Source organism: Salarias fasciatus, chromosome 9 (genome assembly GCF_902148845.1).
Source record: "Salarias fasciatus chromosome 9, fSalaFa1.1, whole genome shotgun sequence".
Lineage (NCBI taxonomy): Eukaryota > Metazoa > Chordata > Actinopteri > Blenniiformes > Blenniidae > Salarias > Salarias fasciatus.
The window spans coordinates 4617601-4637575 of record NC_043753.1 but is presented as its reverse complement, the minus strand read 5'-3'; the positions used below and the strand labels follow the sequence as shown (position 1 = coordinate 4637575).

Genomic DNA, 19975 nt, shown 5'->3' with positions numbered 1-19975 from the left:
TGCCCTCATTAATCAGAAATATAATTAAGTCACTCATAGTTAATTGCTGACATAATTCAATCAATCAAACTGTATTTATATTGAGCTTTGCATACAGTCTACAGGACAAAGTGCAAATGGGCTAGACCTGGTCGCAAGAGGCTCTGAGGTTCTGATTTGGCCCCGGACCGGCTCTGGTTCAGCTCCGGAACTAAAATTAAAATCGGAACTTATTTGTCGTGACACCGGCTCTGATTTGGCCCTGGACCGGATCTGGGGAGCAATGTTGGAGCTGTGTTTCAACCAAGTCAACCGGATGTGCCAGTGCTATGAAATATAACAACAGACTAATGCAAACATCCCAGGATGTAAACAGAAGATGTGAAAAGGTGAGCTTCTGTTGTCGAACGCAGCCTGTCCGACTCTGGCCAAGCCACACCTGAGCGAAACTGGCAAAGTTTGTGAGCTTTTATCTCGGCTACAAAAAATATTTTGCAAAACAACCGGACATCAGGTACATTTTTGGAAAGACAACAATGCATACTTTCATTTTGTCATAAAGGGCGACAGCTAAATAATAGTGCAAAGCTTTGTTTTCAAGTTGAAAAGAAAAAATAGAAAACAGCAGAAACCCTGGCCGACTCAGGCCACTCGTACGCTAGTTACTCCGTAACGCCAGAAACTGACACATTTCAGCGTCCAGCCTCTAGCGAAGAGGAAGACAGGTGTGTAACAGTATTTAAATACAGTATTTGAATATCTTAGGAGGACGGGATTAGTGAATAGAATCTAGGTTGTTTTTTTCTGTAGCTTGCATGCTACAGTTTTTCACTGTTACATTTCTGAGCCATAACTGAGTTCATTCACTCATACATCAGGAGGGTGGCGGTAATGCGCTGTTATAGCCCCGTCTGCCGTATAACAGCTAACGAAGAAGTAGAAGAAGAAGAAATCTCCCCGGTAGATCTCACACACTGGTCGTTTCTTGTGGCGGACGTTGGGTCTGACAGCAGACATGTCTTACTCTAGGCACGAGGGTAAAAATCTATCATATTTGATTTGTGCCTGCGGCTGAGCAAAGTCACCGCGAAACTATCATGCTAAGCTAACAGACAGCTTTTCGTTTCAATTGGTGTCCGTGTTATCTGATGACCGACTTCCTCCAGCGTCCATCGTTGCCGTTTGTAACAGAACGCTATAAAAACCCGACAGGAATCCGTAGATGTGAATGTGACAGTGAATGCTGTTTACAATAACATTTCAAATGGTGATACGTTTTGAGAGTCAATTTTTTTTAACATTTGCAAGAACGACGGACTATAAAGGAAATCATTCACCTGTAAACTGGGAAACGAGTTACTCCATAACACCAGAAACTGACACATGTCAGCGTCCAGCCTCTAGCGGAGAGGAAGACAGGTGTGTAACAGTATTTAATACTTAATTTACAGTGTCTTTGTGTCTCCTGCCATGTTGGCAGACTGTTCCTGTGAAGTTTTAGAGGGCTGTGACCGTCTTAATGCTACTTTTAAAGTTTCAGAGCTGCACGGTGTTCCGCACTCATAGCTGCTATTTTAATAAAACTAAAGAAAAAGGGGTTCTTCAAATCACATAACGCATTTGTTATGAGTGGAACCTAATCACTTTGTCTTTTGACGTCACTGAAGGAAAAGATCGCATCATATTTGTGACCAAAGAAGACCAGGAGGCACCCAGCAATGCCGAGCTAGTAGCAGATGACCCCGATGATCCTTACGAAGAGCAGGGTGAGTGCCTCCGCCTCTGAACTGTCCTTTAAACAGTCCCCCAAGGTCGAATTCCACTTATTTTCTATGGTCATAAAGTCATTTAAAAACTTCAGAAGATTTAGGTAGGTTTTTTTTTCTTTTTAATTAAGCTCAGCAGTGCCCTTGTTATCTATTAAATGTTTCTCAAAGTCAGTACTTCATCAGCATTTTATCAATAAGTCAAGAGTGGATATTTTATTAGTCTGTTGTTTACTGATAATTGTGTGGTTGCTGCAGGTCTGATCCTGCCCAGTGGAGACATGAACTGGAACTGCCCATGTCTGGGAGGCATGGCCAGTGGACCATGTGGCTCTCAGTTCAAGGAGGCCTTTTCCTGTTTCCACTACAGTGAAGAAGAGGTGAAGGGCTCCGATTGCCTTGAAAACGTCTGTAACATGCAGGAATGCGAGCAGAAGAACCCCGAGCTCTACCCCCAGGAGGAAGACGAAGACGTCGCCACTCAGCAGGAGTCCGACTCTGCTCTGACCTCCACCGCCCGACCTGACACTTCTGCCTTATCGCCCAAGAGTGAACCATCTCCGGCTCCTTCTGCGGTCACGCCTGACAGCTCCTCAGCCACAGACGGCCAGACTGCCAGCTGAAGTCACTGATGTTTAATTTGGGCTTTTCTGCCATTTTTTACCTCATAAAGAATCAGTCTCGATTCTTCAAAAATGCAAAGCTGCTGTGGAAACATCTGTGCAGTTTATAAATGTTAATGATTCTGTACTGGCTGACATTTGGGGGGACACATCTGTACATCTTTACATCTGTCGCCGTATGAACTAGGCCTGCACAATATATCGTTTGAACATCGCCATCGCAATGTGCACATGTGCAATAGTCACATCGCAGGATGTGCAATATTTTTTTATTATTATTATTAACTTTTGTTTTGCTTCGTAAAAGCAGCAAGGTGCTCCATGCTCTGCACAGCTGCACTCTCTTCCTCCCTCCTGCTCGGCACTCACCGCCCCCCTCCCTCCTCCACAGCAGAGAGGAGAGGGGAGGGGCCGCTCTCAGGTACACTCTGAACACAGGCGACATGCAGGAGGAAGCGACGAAGGATTTAGTCCTCAAAAGAAGGTCAACATCCAAAATTTGGATGTATTTCGACTGTAAAAAAAGATGATACAGAACAAAAAAACGTTCTCTGCCGACAGTGCCTCGTCGTGGTTGCCTCAACACGAGGTAATACGTCAAACCTGTTGGACCATTTGAAACGCCATCACAAGCTCCTGTATTTCCAGGACAATTACAGAAGCCTTTGCCGGCATAACACCGTATGATAGGAACTCCAAACAGCATCGACAAATCATGGATGCAATAACTTTTTATCTAGCAAAAGACATGGTGCCATTGAACACAGTGGATCGTTAAAGAGGGATTTAAAAAAATGATCCGCACGCTCGACAAGCGGTATGAAACACCACGTATTTCTCTCAAGTGGCCATCTCCCCAAATACAGCTATTCAGGTCATCTGGTGAAAATTCTTCTATTTTTAATATTGCAATATATATTGCAATATATTGCAAGCCCCCAAAAAATCGCAATGTCAGTTTTTTCCAATATCGTGCAGCCCTAGTATGAACATTGTTTTTGTTCAGTAACGTAATAAAAGGCGTTTCTTGTCCACACGTGACTGCGTACTGTTGACGTCTTGATGCTGCCGGAGGGCTTCAGTCGGAGGCTGTGGTCACGTCACTGTTTCATTCAGGTGTTGATGAACTTGATGGTTTTACTCTGAAGTTGAAACAGCTGTTCCAACGCCAGCAGATGGAGCTACAACAGAGGGGAGAACTCTGCTGCTGCCTGCTTTCCATTTCTTCTGACACTTTAATATAACAAACATTACAGGCTGAGACCACCCCCCAAGGACAAAGTATCCCTGACTATCTCTTACTTTCAATCAGTTTAGTCTGAAAAACTAAAAATCCACGGGCCAAAGCCGCAGCAGCTCATGCAGATCTTACGTGTGCAGGCGTGAGGAGAGCTGAGGGCCATCGACGGGTGGCGGCGGGAGCCGTGCTGGCAGCGGTGGCACCTGGGGTTGCGTCGGCAGTTGTCACAGACGGCCCCGCTGGTACCTCCAGAGGAAAGCCACGCCCGCTGAGAGAAGTGACAGCTGTCGGCGTGGCCGTGGCACTCGCACCCTGGAGACACGGAGAGACGTGCAACACTGAGGATGAGCAGTTCTGGTTATGACCATGGTGAAGAGCAGTGATCAACACACACAGAAAAGTGACTGTAGTTTTTTTATCAATGGAATCATGAACGAGGAGGTGGAGAACATGAGGAGAACGTGAGGAGAACCCACTCCTTCAGGCAGCAGCCCGGCGTCCTGAGGGAGTCGCTCAGGTGGGCGGCGTCTTCGTCCTCCATCCGATTGGACGACAGGTCGAGGATCTCCAGGCTCCGGTTGTACTTCAGCAGGTCGGCGAGGAGATGGCGGTCACACGGTTACTATGGAGACAACAAGACAACAGGCCTGAAGACTGCAACAGAGCCGTGTGTGTGTGTGTGTGTGTGTGTGTGTGTGTGTGTGTGTGTGTGTGTGTGTGTGTGTGTGTGTGTGTGCGCGCGCATGCAGGAATGATGATAGATGCAGCTTTAATTAAATTGGATGGAACTGAAAACCGTTCTCTGGTTTCCGGTTTCAGTAAATCAAACTTTTGGAACCAGCGGATCTTCACCGACATTCTGAGACATTTTTCTTATTTCCGGTTCGTTTTACAGAAAACCGAATCTCACCCGGAACCTTCCGTCTCCCGCAACACCTCCGAGACGGCTTCGATCTTATTTTCAGGACAAACCGCTTCGTAAACCCTGGAAAGACTTTCCTCTGCCGTCTTTGTTGTTTTTAGAGTTACCATGGCAATGGGAGCGGACGGCGTCCGACGGACAGAAAGCAGCCCAAAACACCCGAAAACACCAGAGAATAACCGGATTATCTGAGACCGACTCCTGCAGCACGTTTCAGCTCATTTTATTAAACTCTAGCGTGCGACTGGCAGAAGAATCTGCTGTCGGACGACTTCAATCATTTTCTGTCAGAAACACAAACATTGACTGTGTGTCGTCAGTCACACCGGCGGCTTCCTGTTTATCATCGTCACACATTTGGTTTAGACTTCATGTGAACACAGCTGATCAGTAAATGGCCATAAATGCAGATTTACTGAAACACTGATTCATTTTTTCATTCCAGTCTGTGAAGGTAATTTTCAAGTGTCACACAAATCAAAGTTTATTTCTAGAGCACTTTTCATTTAAAAACAAAAACAAACAAAAATAATCAGTCTCTAATAAAAAGAAAATAAAGCCACACCTTCACCAAAGTCAGGCACGCACACATACACACATACATACCTCAGGGTTCACGAACGTCTGTATCGAAAAAAAAAAAACAAATCAGCTAAATAAGAAGGAGCGACAACGTTAAAACATTTAAAGACTAATACAAGAATCTTAAAATCCATCCTGTCTGCCGTTATCAGGAGGAGTGTATCTTGCTTTTTTAGCTCGTCCAAACCCTAGAAATGGCATTAACATGGTAATAGTTTATTTTTGGCGCAAAGAAAAAGTCGTTTTGTGTGAAATAAAAGATTTTCTGGGGTTAATTCTGAAACCCGGAAGAGAAAACGCTCTGTTTCACTGAAATCCCGCCTCTCCCCCTGTGGACTTTGACTGACAGCGAACTTCAACCAATCACAGCTTGAAAACAAATTCGCTGGCTAGCTTTAGCTCTTTAGCTCTGGCTTCTCCACACGTAAAGACACACGAAAACGTCTTTTCCTGTGAGAAACTCACCAAGTGCAGACCCTTCAGACCCTTCAGACCCTTCAGACTCTTGCTCTTGCTTGATTGTTGCTTTCAGACGATGGTTAAAGTTTTTCTCCGTAATCAGAATTACAAAAAACAGCAACGCTGATTTCCGAGGGCCTGCGGGAGGGGGGGCTCAGGGGAGCCATCTTCTCCGTGCGACGTCAATGTGGGAAACAGAGCGTTTTCACGGTGGGAGGGGCTGCCTCTCTGAGCAGCACAGCAACGAGTAAAGCTCAAACACACAGGCACGAAGGAAAAAAATGCTTTGGGGGTGTTTTTGGTGAGGACATAACTATATAACAAGGTTAAAACATACAAAAAGTGAATTTTGCATGACACAGCCCCTTTAAGTCAAAGGTCAACAGTTGTCGGCCCACTTGCTTTCCCCCCCTGTAATGCGGAGCCGTGTGAGCAACCACCTCCCCTCTCAAGAAGTTCTTGTTGTCTCAGGGTTTCTATGAAAAGTTCTTTTCTCAACCTGTGTCCAGTTTTTCCGTTTGTTTTGGTTTGATTTTCCTAATTCCTGCTTCCGGTTCCAGGGAGCACATCATGATGTGACTCTACGCATGAGGGCTAAAATAATCTGAATCCACATGGACAAGAAACACATTAAATTACATTAAAATCACAGAAACCAAAATACACATAAACAATGAACATTGAATAGACAATGGGCAATTAAAACAGGAGAAAAAATAGTTGATTATTTTAAAATGAAGCCGATAAAAATGCATTTCAAATTTTGTATTTTGAGCTTTTCCCATGTTGATGTTTGTCGTAACAAAACACCCATAAATATATGTCTCTTGTCAGAGAACCCAACACGTTGTGCTCGAAACTTCAAGCTATAAATGTTTGCATATTTGCACTTGTAGAGGTTGTAATTATTCATTGTGGATTTATTGATGACTTGGGTAGTTGAGATGATGATGTATTGTCGTGTTGTCGTGGTTCATTGCATGAGGGTTGGTATCTTGCAAAACTGGACCAAATACACATTGAGCAATACTCACTGGCTATCCTCTATAAAGGCTCAAAAAAAGACCATTGTTAGTCCAGTGAACGGCATCATGCCACATCTGTCACCTGAGCAGCACCTCCAGGCACTGGGCACAAGAGACCTAAGCAGACCTGGAGGCCCAAGGTGTGGATGTCCCACCCTGGCCTGCCACTTCTCCAGATATGAATCCGACTGAACATTTGTGAGAGTATCTCGGTGTTCAGGTGAGCAGTTGGGTTCCCCAGAAAACAAATAGGCAGCCGATCCGGGCACTACAGCAAGAGTGGAACAGGATTCCACAGGAGACCATCTGAGGCCTGGTCCTGCACCAATGATCACCGCCTGCATGAAAGCAAAAGGGAGACCATACCCGGTATTGACTGTTAAGACCTTATGTTTGGCAGATGCCATTTTCTCTAGTTAAGTTTCAGTTTTGACATTATTCTTGAAACTTTAGATTTTTATTTCTGTATGCTAATATCCTAAACAAATGATTCCTGTGAAAAATTCCACTGTAGGGTTTCAAAGTAAAAATTATGTTGTAAAATATGGTCTCAAAGTTTTCAGTAACTATGAGTGTCCATTTCTACATGAGCAGAGGAAGAGCTTCACTGCATCACTTCAAAAATTAATCCAAGATTATTTTCATTGATTAATTTTCAAAATGAGTAAACCCTGTGTAAATAGTGTTTTCAGTCCTGAGTGTGTCAGCAGCCCTCAGGTGTTCAGGAAGTTTGTTCCTCGGGTGAGGAGTGGAGGAATCAAAGCTGCTTCACCTTGTTTGCTTCAGACTCTGGGAACACTTAGTAAAGCTCTTCCTGAGGACCTCAGGGGTCTGGATGGTTCACATTCTACCAGGAAATCTGACATGGATTTCTTCTACAAACCATTCAAAGCTTTACAGACCAGCAGTCAGATTTTGAAGTCAATCCTTTGACTCACATGCAGCCTGTGCAGAGACTGAAGTTGGTGCTCCACCCTCTTTGTGTTGCTGAGGACTCTGGATGCAGCATTCTGGATGAGCTGCTCCTGTCTCACACATTTTTTTACTGAGACCTGTAAACACACCGCTACGATAATCCAGCCTTCTGAAAATGAATCCATGAAGAAGCTTTTCTGAATCCTGTCTGGTAAGAAATCATTTCTTTCTTGTGATATTTTTCAGATGGTCATTTGTTAAAGCTAGGGTTGGCGATTTGAATGAGATACATTTTTTTAAATACTGGTTAAAATGATCTTTATGACCGGATGGGAAACAATTCATAGCATGTTCTTAAAGTAGTTTGGAAAATATCCGCTTTCTACAGCAGGAGTAAAACGGGAAAAACAGCAACCAATCGTCTTGACGGGACACCTTTTTTTAAACCAATCAAATCCCTTCGCCGTTCGACCTGCCCCCTGCGCGTACATGTCAATGGCGTGCACTGACCCTGATTCAGTGCGCGCGTAGAAGGACGGAGCGTCGTTGCAGAATGGCGGAGAAGAATGTTTGGGGCTTTACTTACCGGTGAGTGCGCCATACTTGGCATAGTGCAAATAAAGAAAAACGAACACTGAGGACAGGTTACGCCAGGAACACACTGGACGCGGAAGTGCCGCGCGCACCGCGCGCGCGGAACGTCTCTGCGTCTCCGCTCCCAACGGAGCTCCTCCAATGGGGTGGGAGCTGGCCGGAGCCTTGGGAGATGCTACATTCGTGCTACATGCTAGTTTTCCAAGATCGCCAACCCTAGCTTTAATTTTGTGACTGCCTTTATGTGGTTTCTGAATTTCAGGTCTGAGTCCATAATTACACCCAGATTTTTGACTTGTTCTGATGTCCTGAGTGACATGGAGTCAAGAAAGGAAAAAATTTAGTTTTTGTTTCCATTCAACACATGCCTGCTGACATACAATGTCAGAAAACTTGTATGGATTGTTATATGTGTGGAGCATGTCTTTCAACTGATTACATTCTTCAATGTTTGTCATCCATTCCTCAAAACAAAAAGGTTTGACACGATCCACTAAAACAAGAAAGCAAGATGTTTTGGTGTTCATCCAAACACCTTGATCAGCTGTAATACTGAAACAGGAGATAGATCCAATGAATGCACACCAGGATGTCACTGAACGTGACCTCACAGAACACATTACATTTCATCCATTCCTCAAATCCAAGTTATTCTGACAGTCAATCTGTCAAAATCAGCATTAAGACAGTTTCGTCCCTGCTGGTAAAAACTGTTACCAAGTGTTAAATGTGCTCTAAACAGGGAGAACTAATTTAATGAGAAAATCAGAGACACATGAAATTTGCAAAAAAATTATTCAGGAATGTTCTTTTCTACCATTATTTTTGAATAACCCTGACATTCTTGAGAAGTTTCAAACTTTAACTTTAGTTAGTTGCTGATGATTCCCCAAATCACTATGGGCATGTTTCTAGAAAGTCTACAACTGATCAGAAAATCCAGACATTATCTTGATTTCAAAAAATGTAATTACATGTTGATGTCTCACAGATTATGATCATTAAGTTGATAGTTTAATAAAACAACTCGTCAATTGAAAATCGAGCTCCAACCGGTGCAGCTGAAAGCCTGCAGTTCCCCCTGTGCCCAGTAGGAGTCAGTATGAAGCTGAACACTGTTTGTGAGCCTCCAACACTGGAGGAGCTTTTGCAATACAGTGGGCAGGGAAACGAAAGTTACGTAGGTAACTACGGTTCTATGAATCCCGGATGACCGCCAGAGGCGGTGCATAAAGCACTGAATGATCATCCTTTCGCATACGCAGGTCGAGAATTAATGACAACAAAGTCACACGTGACCTCCCGGTGGCTGACGTGAGTCTATATAGCCACGTCACACCGGAAGCTCAGTCCCTTCCACTTCTCGCAAGCAGAAGATTCCGAGGGACCGAACGCTCTGGCGGTCATCCGGGATTCATAGAACCATAGTTACCTACGTAACTTTCGTTCTATTTCATCCCTACTGACCGCCAGAGGCGGTGCATAAAGCACTGGATGACATATACCAGCGAAGTCACGAGGAATCGCCGAACAACAATGACCACCAACCCCACTCACCTCACAGCGTTGATGAGTGCTGTCGGAGAATCCCGTCAAGGGGGTGGGATGTTGCCACATTCACCCTGTAGAACCGTGCGAACGTTGATGCTGATGTCCATGAAGCCGCTTCACAAATAACGTCCAAAGGAACGCCGGTCATCGCGGCCCAGGAGGTGGTCAGACCCCTGGTCGAATGGCACCGCACCCCGTCCGGTGGTGAACGACCCTGGGAGAGATATGCCTGTTTGATAGTATCCACCACCCAGTGGGCCAGTTGCTGTTTTGACAGGGCCTGGCCCATGCGAGGCCTGGCGTGGCAGACAAACAGGCGTTCAGACTGACGGACACCCGTCGTAGCCCGTATGTACAGTTTAAGTGCCCGAACTGGACACAGCGGTTCGTTTGAAGTCGGAGACCCGAAACGCGCCAGTCGGAGGGGGCGCGTAACCATTGTAGAACCAAGCACTTTGGGGATGAAAGAGGCGTCAGGCCAGAGTGTCACCCCAGAGCCATCGGCATTCCACCTGCAGCCCGCATCGCCAACCGACAGCGCCTGCAGTTCCCCCACTCGTCTACCCGAGGCCATCGCTAAGAGGAACGCAGTTTTCAGCGACAGCCATTTCAACCCTGCCTGATCCAGGGGCTCGAATGGAGGGGCCCGCAGGGACTCGAGCACCAAAGACAGGTCCCACGTCGGCACCCTTCGTTGACTGAGGGGGCGGAGACGACGCGCACCCTTTAAAAAAGATGAAACCGTCCTTTTTTTTTTTTTTTTTTTTTTTTTTTATTGATGAGACCGTCCTGTGGGCCGCACGGTGGCGCAGTGGTTAGCGCTCTTGCCTCACAGCAAGAATATCCTGGGTTCAAATACCGGCCGGGGCTCGGGGGCCTTTCTGTGTGGAGTTTGCATGTTCTCCCCGTGTGTGTGTGGGTTCCCTCCGGGTACTCCGGCTTCCTCCCACGGTCCAAAAACATGCATGGTAGGTTAATTGATCACCCTAAATTGCCCCTAGGTATGAATGTGTGAGTGAATGGTTGTTTGTCTATATACTGTATGTCAGCCCTGCGACAGACTGGTGAACTGTCCAGGGTGTACCCCGCCTTCGCCCACAGCAGCTGGGATCGGCTCCAGCCACCCGCGACCCCGAAAGGGACCAGCAGCAGAAAATTAATGAATGAATGAATGAGACCGTCCTGTCACTGCCCACAGAACGGCCATCAAAACCCTGGTGCCAGCAGGAAATCGCAGCCGTATACACCTTAAGTGTAGATGGCGAGCGACCCAGGTTGAACAGCTCCTGCAAGAAGTCCAATAAGGACGGCACCGGGCATTGAACCGCAGTCAGACCTCTTTCCTGACACCACCTGTCGAAGAACCTCCACCTGCTGGCGTACAGCTGTCGTGTGGAAGGAGCCCGGGCATTGGCGATGGTGTGGCCTATGTCCCCACTGAACTCGGAGAACGAGACCCCCGGCCCTCCAGCAGCCACACCCATAGCTGGAGGTGGTCTGGACTGGGGTGCAGGATCCTCCCCCCGAACTGGGACAGAAGATCCCTCCTGGATGGCAGGCGCCTCGGCGAGCTGCAGCAGAGCCTGCACAGCAGAGGAAACCAGGTCCTCGCCGGCCAAAAAGGGGCTATCAGGATCAGTTGATGCCCCTCTCGAGAGACCCTGAGTATTGTAGGAAATATCAGGGGAAAAGGTGGGAAGGTGTATAGCAGCGTTTGGGGCCAGTCGTGCGCCAGCGCATCCAGACCCAGAGAACCCGCGTCGTCCGTTATACTGAACCAGCGGGGACAGTGGGTGGACTTCCTGGACGCGAACAGGTCTACCTCCGCCCTGCCGAAGGTCTGCCAGACCCGGTCCACGACCTCTGGGTGAAGGCGCCACTCCCTTGGTAGCGGTGACTGCCGGGACAGGAAATCCGCTGATGTGTTCAACACTCCCGGAATGTGCAGTGCTCTCAGGCTGGCCAGATGTGGAGCCGCCCAAGTCAGGATTTGAGTGGCCAGCCTTGTCAAAGCCACGGACCGAGTGCCCCCCTGGTGGTTGATGTGAAAAACCACGCTGGTGTTGTCGGTCCTGACCAGCACATGTCGGCCTCGTAGATGCGGGAGAAACTGCTGCAGCGCCAAAAGCACAGCCCTCAATTCGAGGACATTGATGTGCTGCCCTTGTTGCCATGGCAACCATGTCCCCTGCACCATGCGCCCCTGCCATGTTGCTCCCCAACCCCGGAGAGATGCATCCGTATGAACGATCTCCCGACGGCTCGGTAGGGAACCCATAGAAACCCCTTGTGTGATGAAGCGCCTCTCCCACCACTGCGAGAGAGACGTCAGGCACTGAGTCGACACGCGTAGGCGCCTGCGCCTGTGGCTGTGTCGCTCGGGGCTCAGGTGTAGACTGTTCAGCCACATCTGAAGTGGACGAAGAGATAGAAGACCCAGGGGAACCACCGCAGACGCCGCCACCAACTTGCCGAGAAGGCGGAGGTAGAGAACATACGGCGGGGCTCTGCCGCGCCGGAAGTGTGGGAGCATGTCCAAAATGTCCTGAACCCGCCGAGGTGAGGGGCATGCCATCATGGTCCGAGAATTCAGGACCATCCCCAGAAAAGTGGTCACCTGTGTGGGGAGCAGGTTGCTCTTGGCCGTGTTGACATGCAAGCCGAGAGCGGCAGTGTGCTCGAGCACCGCCTGCGTGTCCCGAACGGCGTCCTCGCGAGACGGGGCACAGATCAGCCAATCGTCCAGGTAGGGCAAGATCGTCAAGCCCCGAGTCTGCAGGGGGGACAGAGCTGCAGCCACGCACCTGGAAAACACCCGAGGAGACAGGGAAAGCCCGAACGGGAGGACCCTGAACTGATAGTGCCTCCCTTGAAACACAAACCAAAGGAACTGCCAGTGTGACGGCGCAACAGGGACATGAAAGTAAGCGTCCCTCAAATCGATCACTGTGAACCAGTCCCCCGGCGATATTGTATGGAGAACCTGAGGGATGCGCAGCATCTTGAATGGAATAACTTTTAAAAAGTCGTTTAGACCCCGAAGATCCAGAAGGGGGCGCCAGTCGCCTGTCTTCTTCGGTACGAGGAAATACCTTGAATAAAATCCCCCCGGTCCCGCAGGGGATCGACAGGAACCACAGCACCTTTAGCCAGCAAGGTGTGAATTTCCTCGGACAGTGCTCGTGCCCTGGCCCGGTCGTGGATTCCAGTCATTATGACCTGGCCATGCACGGGAGGCCGGCGGCGGAACTGAATGCGATAACCCCGGGACAGTGTGGCCAGCACCCAAGCATCTGGAGCGTGGGTAGCCCAGTGTCTGAGTTGACCCGGGGTAAAAAAACCGACCGCCGGCCATGGAGTCTCATCTGCGTGCCCCCTGCCCTCTGGAGGGCTTGGGGGGGCGCTGGTGTGGCTGCCCCATCCGTGATGAGCGGGGGGGCAGAGATCCAGGCTGTGGCCTCCGGTCCGGAACCGTTCTGTAATCTTGGCGGCGAGTTTCCGGAAGAGGGTGCGATGGCCCAGCAGAGTACCTCCGTGAAGATGATGAGGCAGACCCTGGACCCACCCGAGGGGGGGACGTCTCTGGAGACCCACCAATTGCTGCCGAGTACGGTTTGCCTGCGCGGTGCGCTCCAGGGCCTCCAGTGCCGCGGACCCAAATAATTCCCCAGGAACCACCGGCACGCTCCGCAGCGTCCCCCTACTGGACTCTGAAAGTGGTGACTGTGCCAACCAAACCTGGCGTCGAGTCTGCACGAGCGTAGACATCAGGCGACCAAGCTCCCTTGACATTAGGGCGAAAGCTTGTAGGGACACGTCCATTAGGCCCTGCGTAGATGGGTCGACAGAAACCTCCTCCAATGTCGACGACAGACCCAGCAGGAGGTGGGAGAGGGAGTTACCAATGCGGCCCATGCGCGCACCGGTGTCATAGGCTTTACAGAGTAGATCGTCCGTGATCCTACACTGCGGTCGCGGGCACCTGGCGTTCGTTCGTAGCGTCTCCTCCGGATGCACAATGAGGGACGCGATAGCCAATTCCACAGCCGGCATGCGTCCCAGGCCAAACTTATCGGCATCCTGCATCGCTGCTAAGGCCCGCCCATCCGTGGTGGGCCTGGAAAATGCCTTGTTATCCGTCCAACACGCATGCAGCTCCTTAACGTATTCCTCTGATGGCGGGACCGCAAAGGACTCAGCTGCCGTCTGGCGTCGGAAGAACGCGCTGGAGCGGACTTGGTTTGACGTGGGGACATCCAACTGCAGGCGGGTGAGAGCCGTCCGAATAGCCACGGCCACAGACACATCTCCAGTGCCCCGGGAGCCCGCAGAGGTGTGGGACCCGGACTCAGAAACTCGGGAGCTCAGCTCATCGAAATCACTCCTAAATTGAGTGTCCGACGCCGCCACCGAGATCACGTCCTCGTGCGATGCCAAATCATGGTCCTGCTGAACCGTCGCATGGCGTCCTGTGTCGGCCTGAAGGTCCTGGAGCATCGCCTTCATCTGCGCCAATTCCGATGAAAGGTTTTCCACTCTACCAGACAACCCGTCCCCGGGGTCCTCCTTCCTGCGCCTCTTCCTCGGACGCACTAGTGCCTCCGAAGAAGAGTGCGTCCGCGTCCGTGACTGTCCAGCAGGCAACACCATAGATGTGGGATCCCCCTCCGGGCGACCCTCAAACTCAGCCAACCGTGCAACCTTCACGGAATGCGGCATAATGAAGCAACTCGGGCAGTCTGTGCCCTGGAGGGCCTCCCGTAGGTGGTCCACACCCAGGCAGGGGGGACACAAATCATGGCCATCCTCAGGTTGGAGTGCTGCCAAGCAGAGTCTGCAACACAGCTGCTCCAACATGGCGTCAAAAAGAAAAACCTTCAGCTGTCCTACCCACTAAGAAACTCAGTGTTCAGAAAAGCAACTACAGAGTCAGGTCGAGCAGAGAACGCCACTAGTGACTCCTGAATGTCCGAGCGCGGGGTCACAAACCGGGTCGAGCAGAGAACGCCACGTGCGATTTGCAACAGGCTCACAATGAGGGAAAACAATCCTGCAGTTGGTTTTTCTTCTTGTTTTTTTTTTTTTTTTTGTGTTTTTAATTCAATTATTATTATCAACTTCCTTCCTTCAACAACTGAAGAGACAGTATATGAATCATAATCAGACAGAAAACACGAGCTGACAGACAGCCGTCTTCAATAACAACGGGGCGAAGTAACGCCTCCTAATCAACAAATTAACAATTAAGCCGCACAGGCAATAAATCAGAGCAGCGCGCACCACACGGTGGGCTGTTACAACAGAAAACAACCGTCTAAAAGACACGGCGATAAACGATACCCGGTTTACGGGAAAGAAGAAAAAGAGGAGATGGAGTGCTGCTTGTGCAGCCCTTAGAGGGCGAGCAACCTCGCAGCTCTGACTTACCCAGTCGCAGGGCTATCAGTCACAAACAGCACATCAATCGTAAGTGGAGTTAAGCTCAAATGCTCACCACCAGACCCAACCAACCTGCGCGCGAGAAGGTTTAAAGGGACTGAGCTTCCGGTGTGACGTGGCTATATAGACTCACGTCAGCCACCGGGAGGTCACGTGTGACTTTGTTGTCATTAATTCTCGACCTGCGTATGCGAAAGGATGATCATTCAGTGCTTTATGCACCGCCTCTGGCAGTCAGTAGGGATGAAATAGAACTCGAGTTGACAGGATATGGACAATGATAAAGCGAATGAATGGTGTTAAGAAAAGTTTTACTTATCCTGTAATTGATAATGGAGTGATAGTGGCAATGGAGGATCAGCTTATAGCAGATTTAATCGTAGAGGCATTTGCTAGAATTCATAGTTCAGGAAATATTAATGAACTCGGCAAGTCTGGGAGGGAATCTACAGTAGATCAATATAGAGAGCTGCTCATGATTGAAGAAGATCAAGATGACTTGCTAAACATGCCTTTTACTAAAGCAGAGCTTAATCTTGCCCTAAGAACAGCAAAAAAATCGGCACCAGGCAAGGATGATGCGAGTTATACTATGTTAGAACATCTCAGTGAGAAGTCGAAAGAGGTTTTGCTGGAGCTATATAATAAAGTTTGGAGCGAAGGGAATATTCCAAAGGACTGGAAATCAGCTGTGGTGATTCCTATTTGTAAACCAGGAAAAGATCCCACAAAGCCTGATAGTTATAGGCCAATTGCACTGACTTCTAATGTTTGTAAAGCTATGGAGAAAATGGTGAATAGTAGACTGATGTATTATATGGAAAGTAAAGGATTCCTTGCAAATTACCAGAGTGGATTTAGAAGGGGCAGGACTTCAATGGACCCAGTTGTTTGTCTAGAGCATGAGATCCGTAAAGCGCAAGTCAATAAAGAAACTGTGGTGGCAGTTTTCTTTGATATTGAGAAAGCTTATGATATGATGTGGGTGGATGGACTTCTTATTAAGCTAAGAAAAATGGGAGTATGTGGAAGAATGTTCAGATGGATAAGAGATTTTTTAACGGGGAGGAAAATTCAAGTACGAATTGGTGACAAGTATTCTAAAGTATTCGAGGTTGAAAATGGTACCCCTCAGGGAAGTATAGTCAGTCCATTATTGTTTTCAGTCTTAATAAATGATGTTTTTAAGCACCTGGATCATGGTATGGGGTTTTCACTTTTCGCTGATGATGGAGCAATATGGAGTAGGGGGAGGAACATTGATTTTTTGGTAAAGAAACTACAAGGAGCTGTTGATAGGATAGAGGAGTGGTCATACAAATGGGGCTTTAAATTTTCGGTTGAGAAAACCAAAACTATGGTTTTTACAAGGAAAAAAATTGTAGGAGATGTTAAATTAAAACTTTATAATCAAGAGCTGGAAAGAGTAAGCAGTTTTAAGTATTTGGGGGTCTGGTTTGATGAGAGGATAACATGGGTTACTCATATTAAAAAGGTTGTAGATAAGTGTAAAAAAGTTGTTAATGTAATGCAGTGTCTAGCTGGAAATGACTGGGGAGCTGATAGGAAGGCATTAAGTGCAGTTTATACAGGAATGGTTAGGTCCACGCTAGACTATGGGAGTGTTGTATATGGATCTGCGGCTGTTACAAATCTGAAAAAGTTGGATGTTGTTCAAGCTCGAGCATTGAGATTATGCACAGGGGCTTTTAAGTCTACCCCGACGGCAGCACTACAAGTTGAAATGGATCAGTTGCCTCTTGACTTACGAAGGAAACAACTGTCATTAACGTATTTGTTTAATTTACAAGGGCAAAAGCGTGATCATCCTACACTCGGGGTTCTTGAGCCGTGTTGGGAGAAAGAGAAGAGTCAGACAAAGAGTTTTGGGTGGAATATCCTGCGGTCTGCTGCAGAATTTCAGGTAGGAGATATCCAGATTAGTCCAGTGTTTCCTTTGCCAACCTTTCCTCCGTGGGTCTGTCCTGAGGCCAATATAGATGATTCTCTGATGGAAAGAAAACATGATAAAGATTTTGTATGTAATAGGCATTCAGTTCAAAAACATATAGGCAGCTACTTGGGGCATGTTCAAATATATACTGATGCTTCCAAAATTGTGAATGGTAAATTGGGAGTGGCTGTTGTAATTCCAGAGTTTAATGTTAAAATTGGGAAAAGGATTAGTGATTTTGTGTCAGTGTACACGGGGGAAATGTTGGCAATTTTGTTAGCAATCGAATGGATTGAGGAGAACCGACCACTGCGAGCAGTAGTATGCACAGATTCAAGTTCAGTATTACTCAGTTTGAAAAGTGGTCATTCAGATAGTAGACCAGATCTTCTAATTGAACTTCGACAGGCATTGTACAGAGTGATCGGGATGGGACTAGTGGTGGTGTTCCTCTGGGTTCCGGCACACATAGGGGTCAGAGGGAATGAGTCTGCGGATAACCATGCAAAGCAATCGGTTAGGAAATCTATGGTGGATGTTGAGATGAACTTGAGTAAGATGGAGGCAAAGTCAATTGCTAAGTTAAAAATTAAGGAGAAGTGGCAGGCTGAATGGGACAGAGAGAGAAGAGGTCGGTGGTTCCACAGGGTTAAGGGGAAGGTGGGGCCAATGAGGAGCACATGTGGAAATAGGAGGTTTGATTCAGTTTGCTCTAGGTTAAGGTTTGGGCATACAGGATTAAATATTTCATTGTTCAAGATTGGAAAACACATTTCAGGCAATTGTGATTATTGTGGACAGCCAGAAACAATAGAACACATATTCATGGAATGTGAGCAATATGATTCTGAACGGAAGAATATGTTAGACAGCATCTGCAATCTCAACATGGAATTTAATTTAATAGAACTTTTACAACAGCATCCGAGTAACCGTAGTTTTAAAGTTTTATTTCAGTTTTTGATTGATATGGGTTTAGTCCGTCGGATTTAAGTTTATCTTTCCTTATTCAGATTTAGTTTAGCTGTTCCATGTTCACACTCCTTATCAGTTGGTGGCGGCAGTGCACCTCAAAGTTGTTTGCCAACCGCCAGTAAAACTCCACAAGAAGAAGAAGAAGAAGAGCCTCCAACACATGGAGAGAAGAAGCAGCAGCTCTCTGCTGTGTTGTTGTGTCTCTCAGAGGAAACATTTCATCTCCTGCAGCAACAATGACTTCAGTTCAGGCTTTGAGAGAGTTTATCAACGAGCGACTGACTGCTGCTGCTGGAGAAATATTCACCGTGTTTGAACAAACTGTCGTCCAGTTCGAGGAGGAGATTGATCGACAACGCAGACAAACCAGCTTTAAACCTCAGACCAGCTTCAAGAGAGCAGGTATGAAAGAGTGTGAATGAACACGTGAATGTGACTGGTGGAGGATCGATACATTTCTTTTGAAGCTGCAGACAAACTGGTTCTCATTACAGTTTTAACTTCTACTAGTAAAGTATTTGGAGTTATTTTGAAAATATATTATGTAAATTATTGAATGGATTTTTTTCAGTCTGACGTCCTTTGCAGTGGACATCAGGAGCTGGGAGAGTTTCATTAACATGTTTAGTGCCAGAATATAAAGAAACTAAATGCCTGCAAGCTTTTCAGGGGTAAAATATGAGTTACAGTTTATTTATTCATGATTATTATGCAGCTCATAAATATATATTTGTGCAAAAAAATTTTTGTAGATAAAATCTGGTCAGTAGAGTGATTCAAACTTGGCTCCATCACTTCTGCAAATGGGGATCATAGTGAGATCAGAGTGTGTAATTTCTGGACTTCATCAATTAATGCATTTAATTGTAAAGTGTTGGTTTTATTCTCCACCTCCCCCTGTCCATGTGCCGAAGAGTCCTTGAGCAAGACAGGTTTCCCTGAACTGTGTTTTTCAGTTTTATTCCATCTCTCTTCCTCCACAGACACCATGAAAGCTCCAAACATAAAGACATAACAAGTCTCTAAAATGAAAGTTCTTGTGTTCACCTGCTGAACTGTGCAGGATATTAGTATTTTTCGGCTGTATGTCGCCATGTTGGCGCTCTGCTCTGTACCCATGATGCTCAGCTGCTGTACTGCTCCACCCCATAATGCCACAGGTGTGATGTTTGAACTCTGGTAATGAGGAAGGTCGTATATTTAAATCAGTTTTTAATGACCATGGATTGATAAATTCATGACATTATGAGAAAATGTAAAAATCACATTTCAATTAAATTTCAGAGAAAGTGTCTCTCAGACAGTTACACTGACTGAGACTTAGATTTAGAAAACCTTTCTTGTCATTCCAGTATGCACAGTTGTCTACAGAACGCAATTTTGTTGCAGCTGTTGTTGCAGAACCGAGTCGTCTTTCACCAAATGCTGCAGAACCTCCGTCCAGAGGCCGTCAGGGAGAACAGTCCATGGCGGGGAGTCACTGCTGATGTTTGAGGCTCGGGATATGCATCGCTTCTGTGCGATGTCTTGGATGCAGGAGAGAGAAGTCCCGAGGACTTTTTGTTTTCCTGCTGTCTTCACCACTCTCCCCACATTCCTCCAGTTATGACCCGATGAGAAGATATTCATAGCGTGTTTTTAAAGTAGTTTGTAAAATATCCGCTATCTACAGCAGGAGTAAAACGGGAAAAACAGCAACCAGTAGTCTTGAGGGGACACCTTGTTTTAAACCAATAAAATCCCTTCACTGTTCGACCTGCCCCCTGCGCGTACATGTCAATGGCGTGCACTGACCCTGATTCAGTGCGCGTGCAGAAGGACGGAGCGTCGTTGCAGAATGGCGGAGACGAATGTTTGGGGGTTTACTTACCGGTGAGTGTGCCTTTCCTTGGCGTAGTGCAAATAAAGAAAAACGAAGAAACGAAGCGCTGAGGACAGGTTACGCCAGGAA

At 47.3% G+C, this 19975-nt stretch overlaps 1 protein-coding gene across 1 annotated transcript; it reads left to right on the top strand.

Moving 5' to 3' along the window:
• Positions 1-994: 994 nt before the first annotated feature.
• On the top strand, positions 995-2368 carry LOC115393978 (mitochondrial intermembrane space import and assembly protein 40-A-like). The gene is made up of 3 exons (XM_030099100.1): positions 995-1016; positions 1647-1745; positions 2004-2368. The coding sequence occupies exons 1-3, from the start codon at positions 995-997 to the stop codon at positions 2366-2368; spliced, it is 486 nt and encodes a 161-aa protein (XP_029954960.1).
• The last annotated feature ends 17607 nt before the right edge of the window (positions 2369-19975 follow it).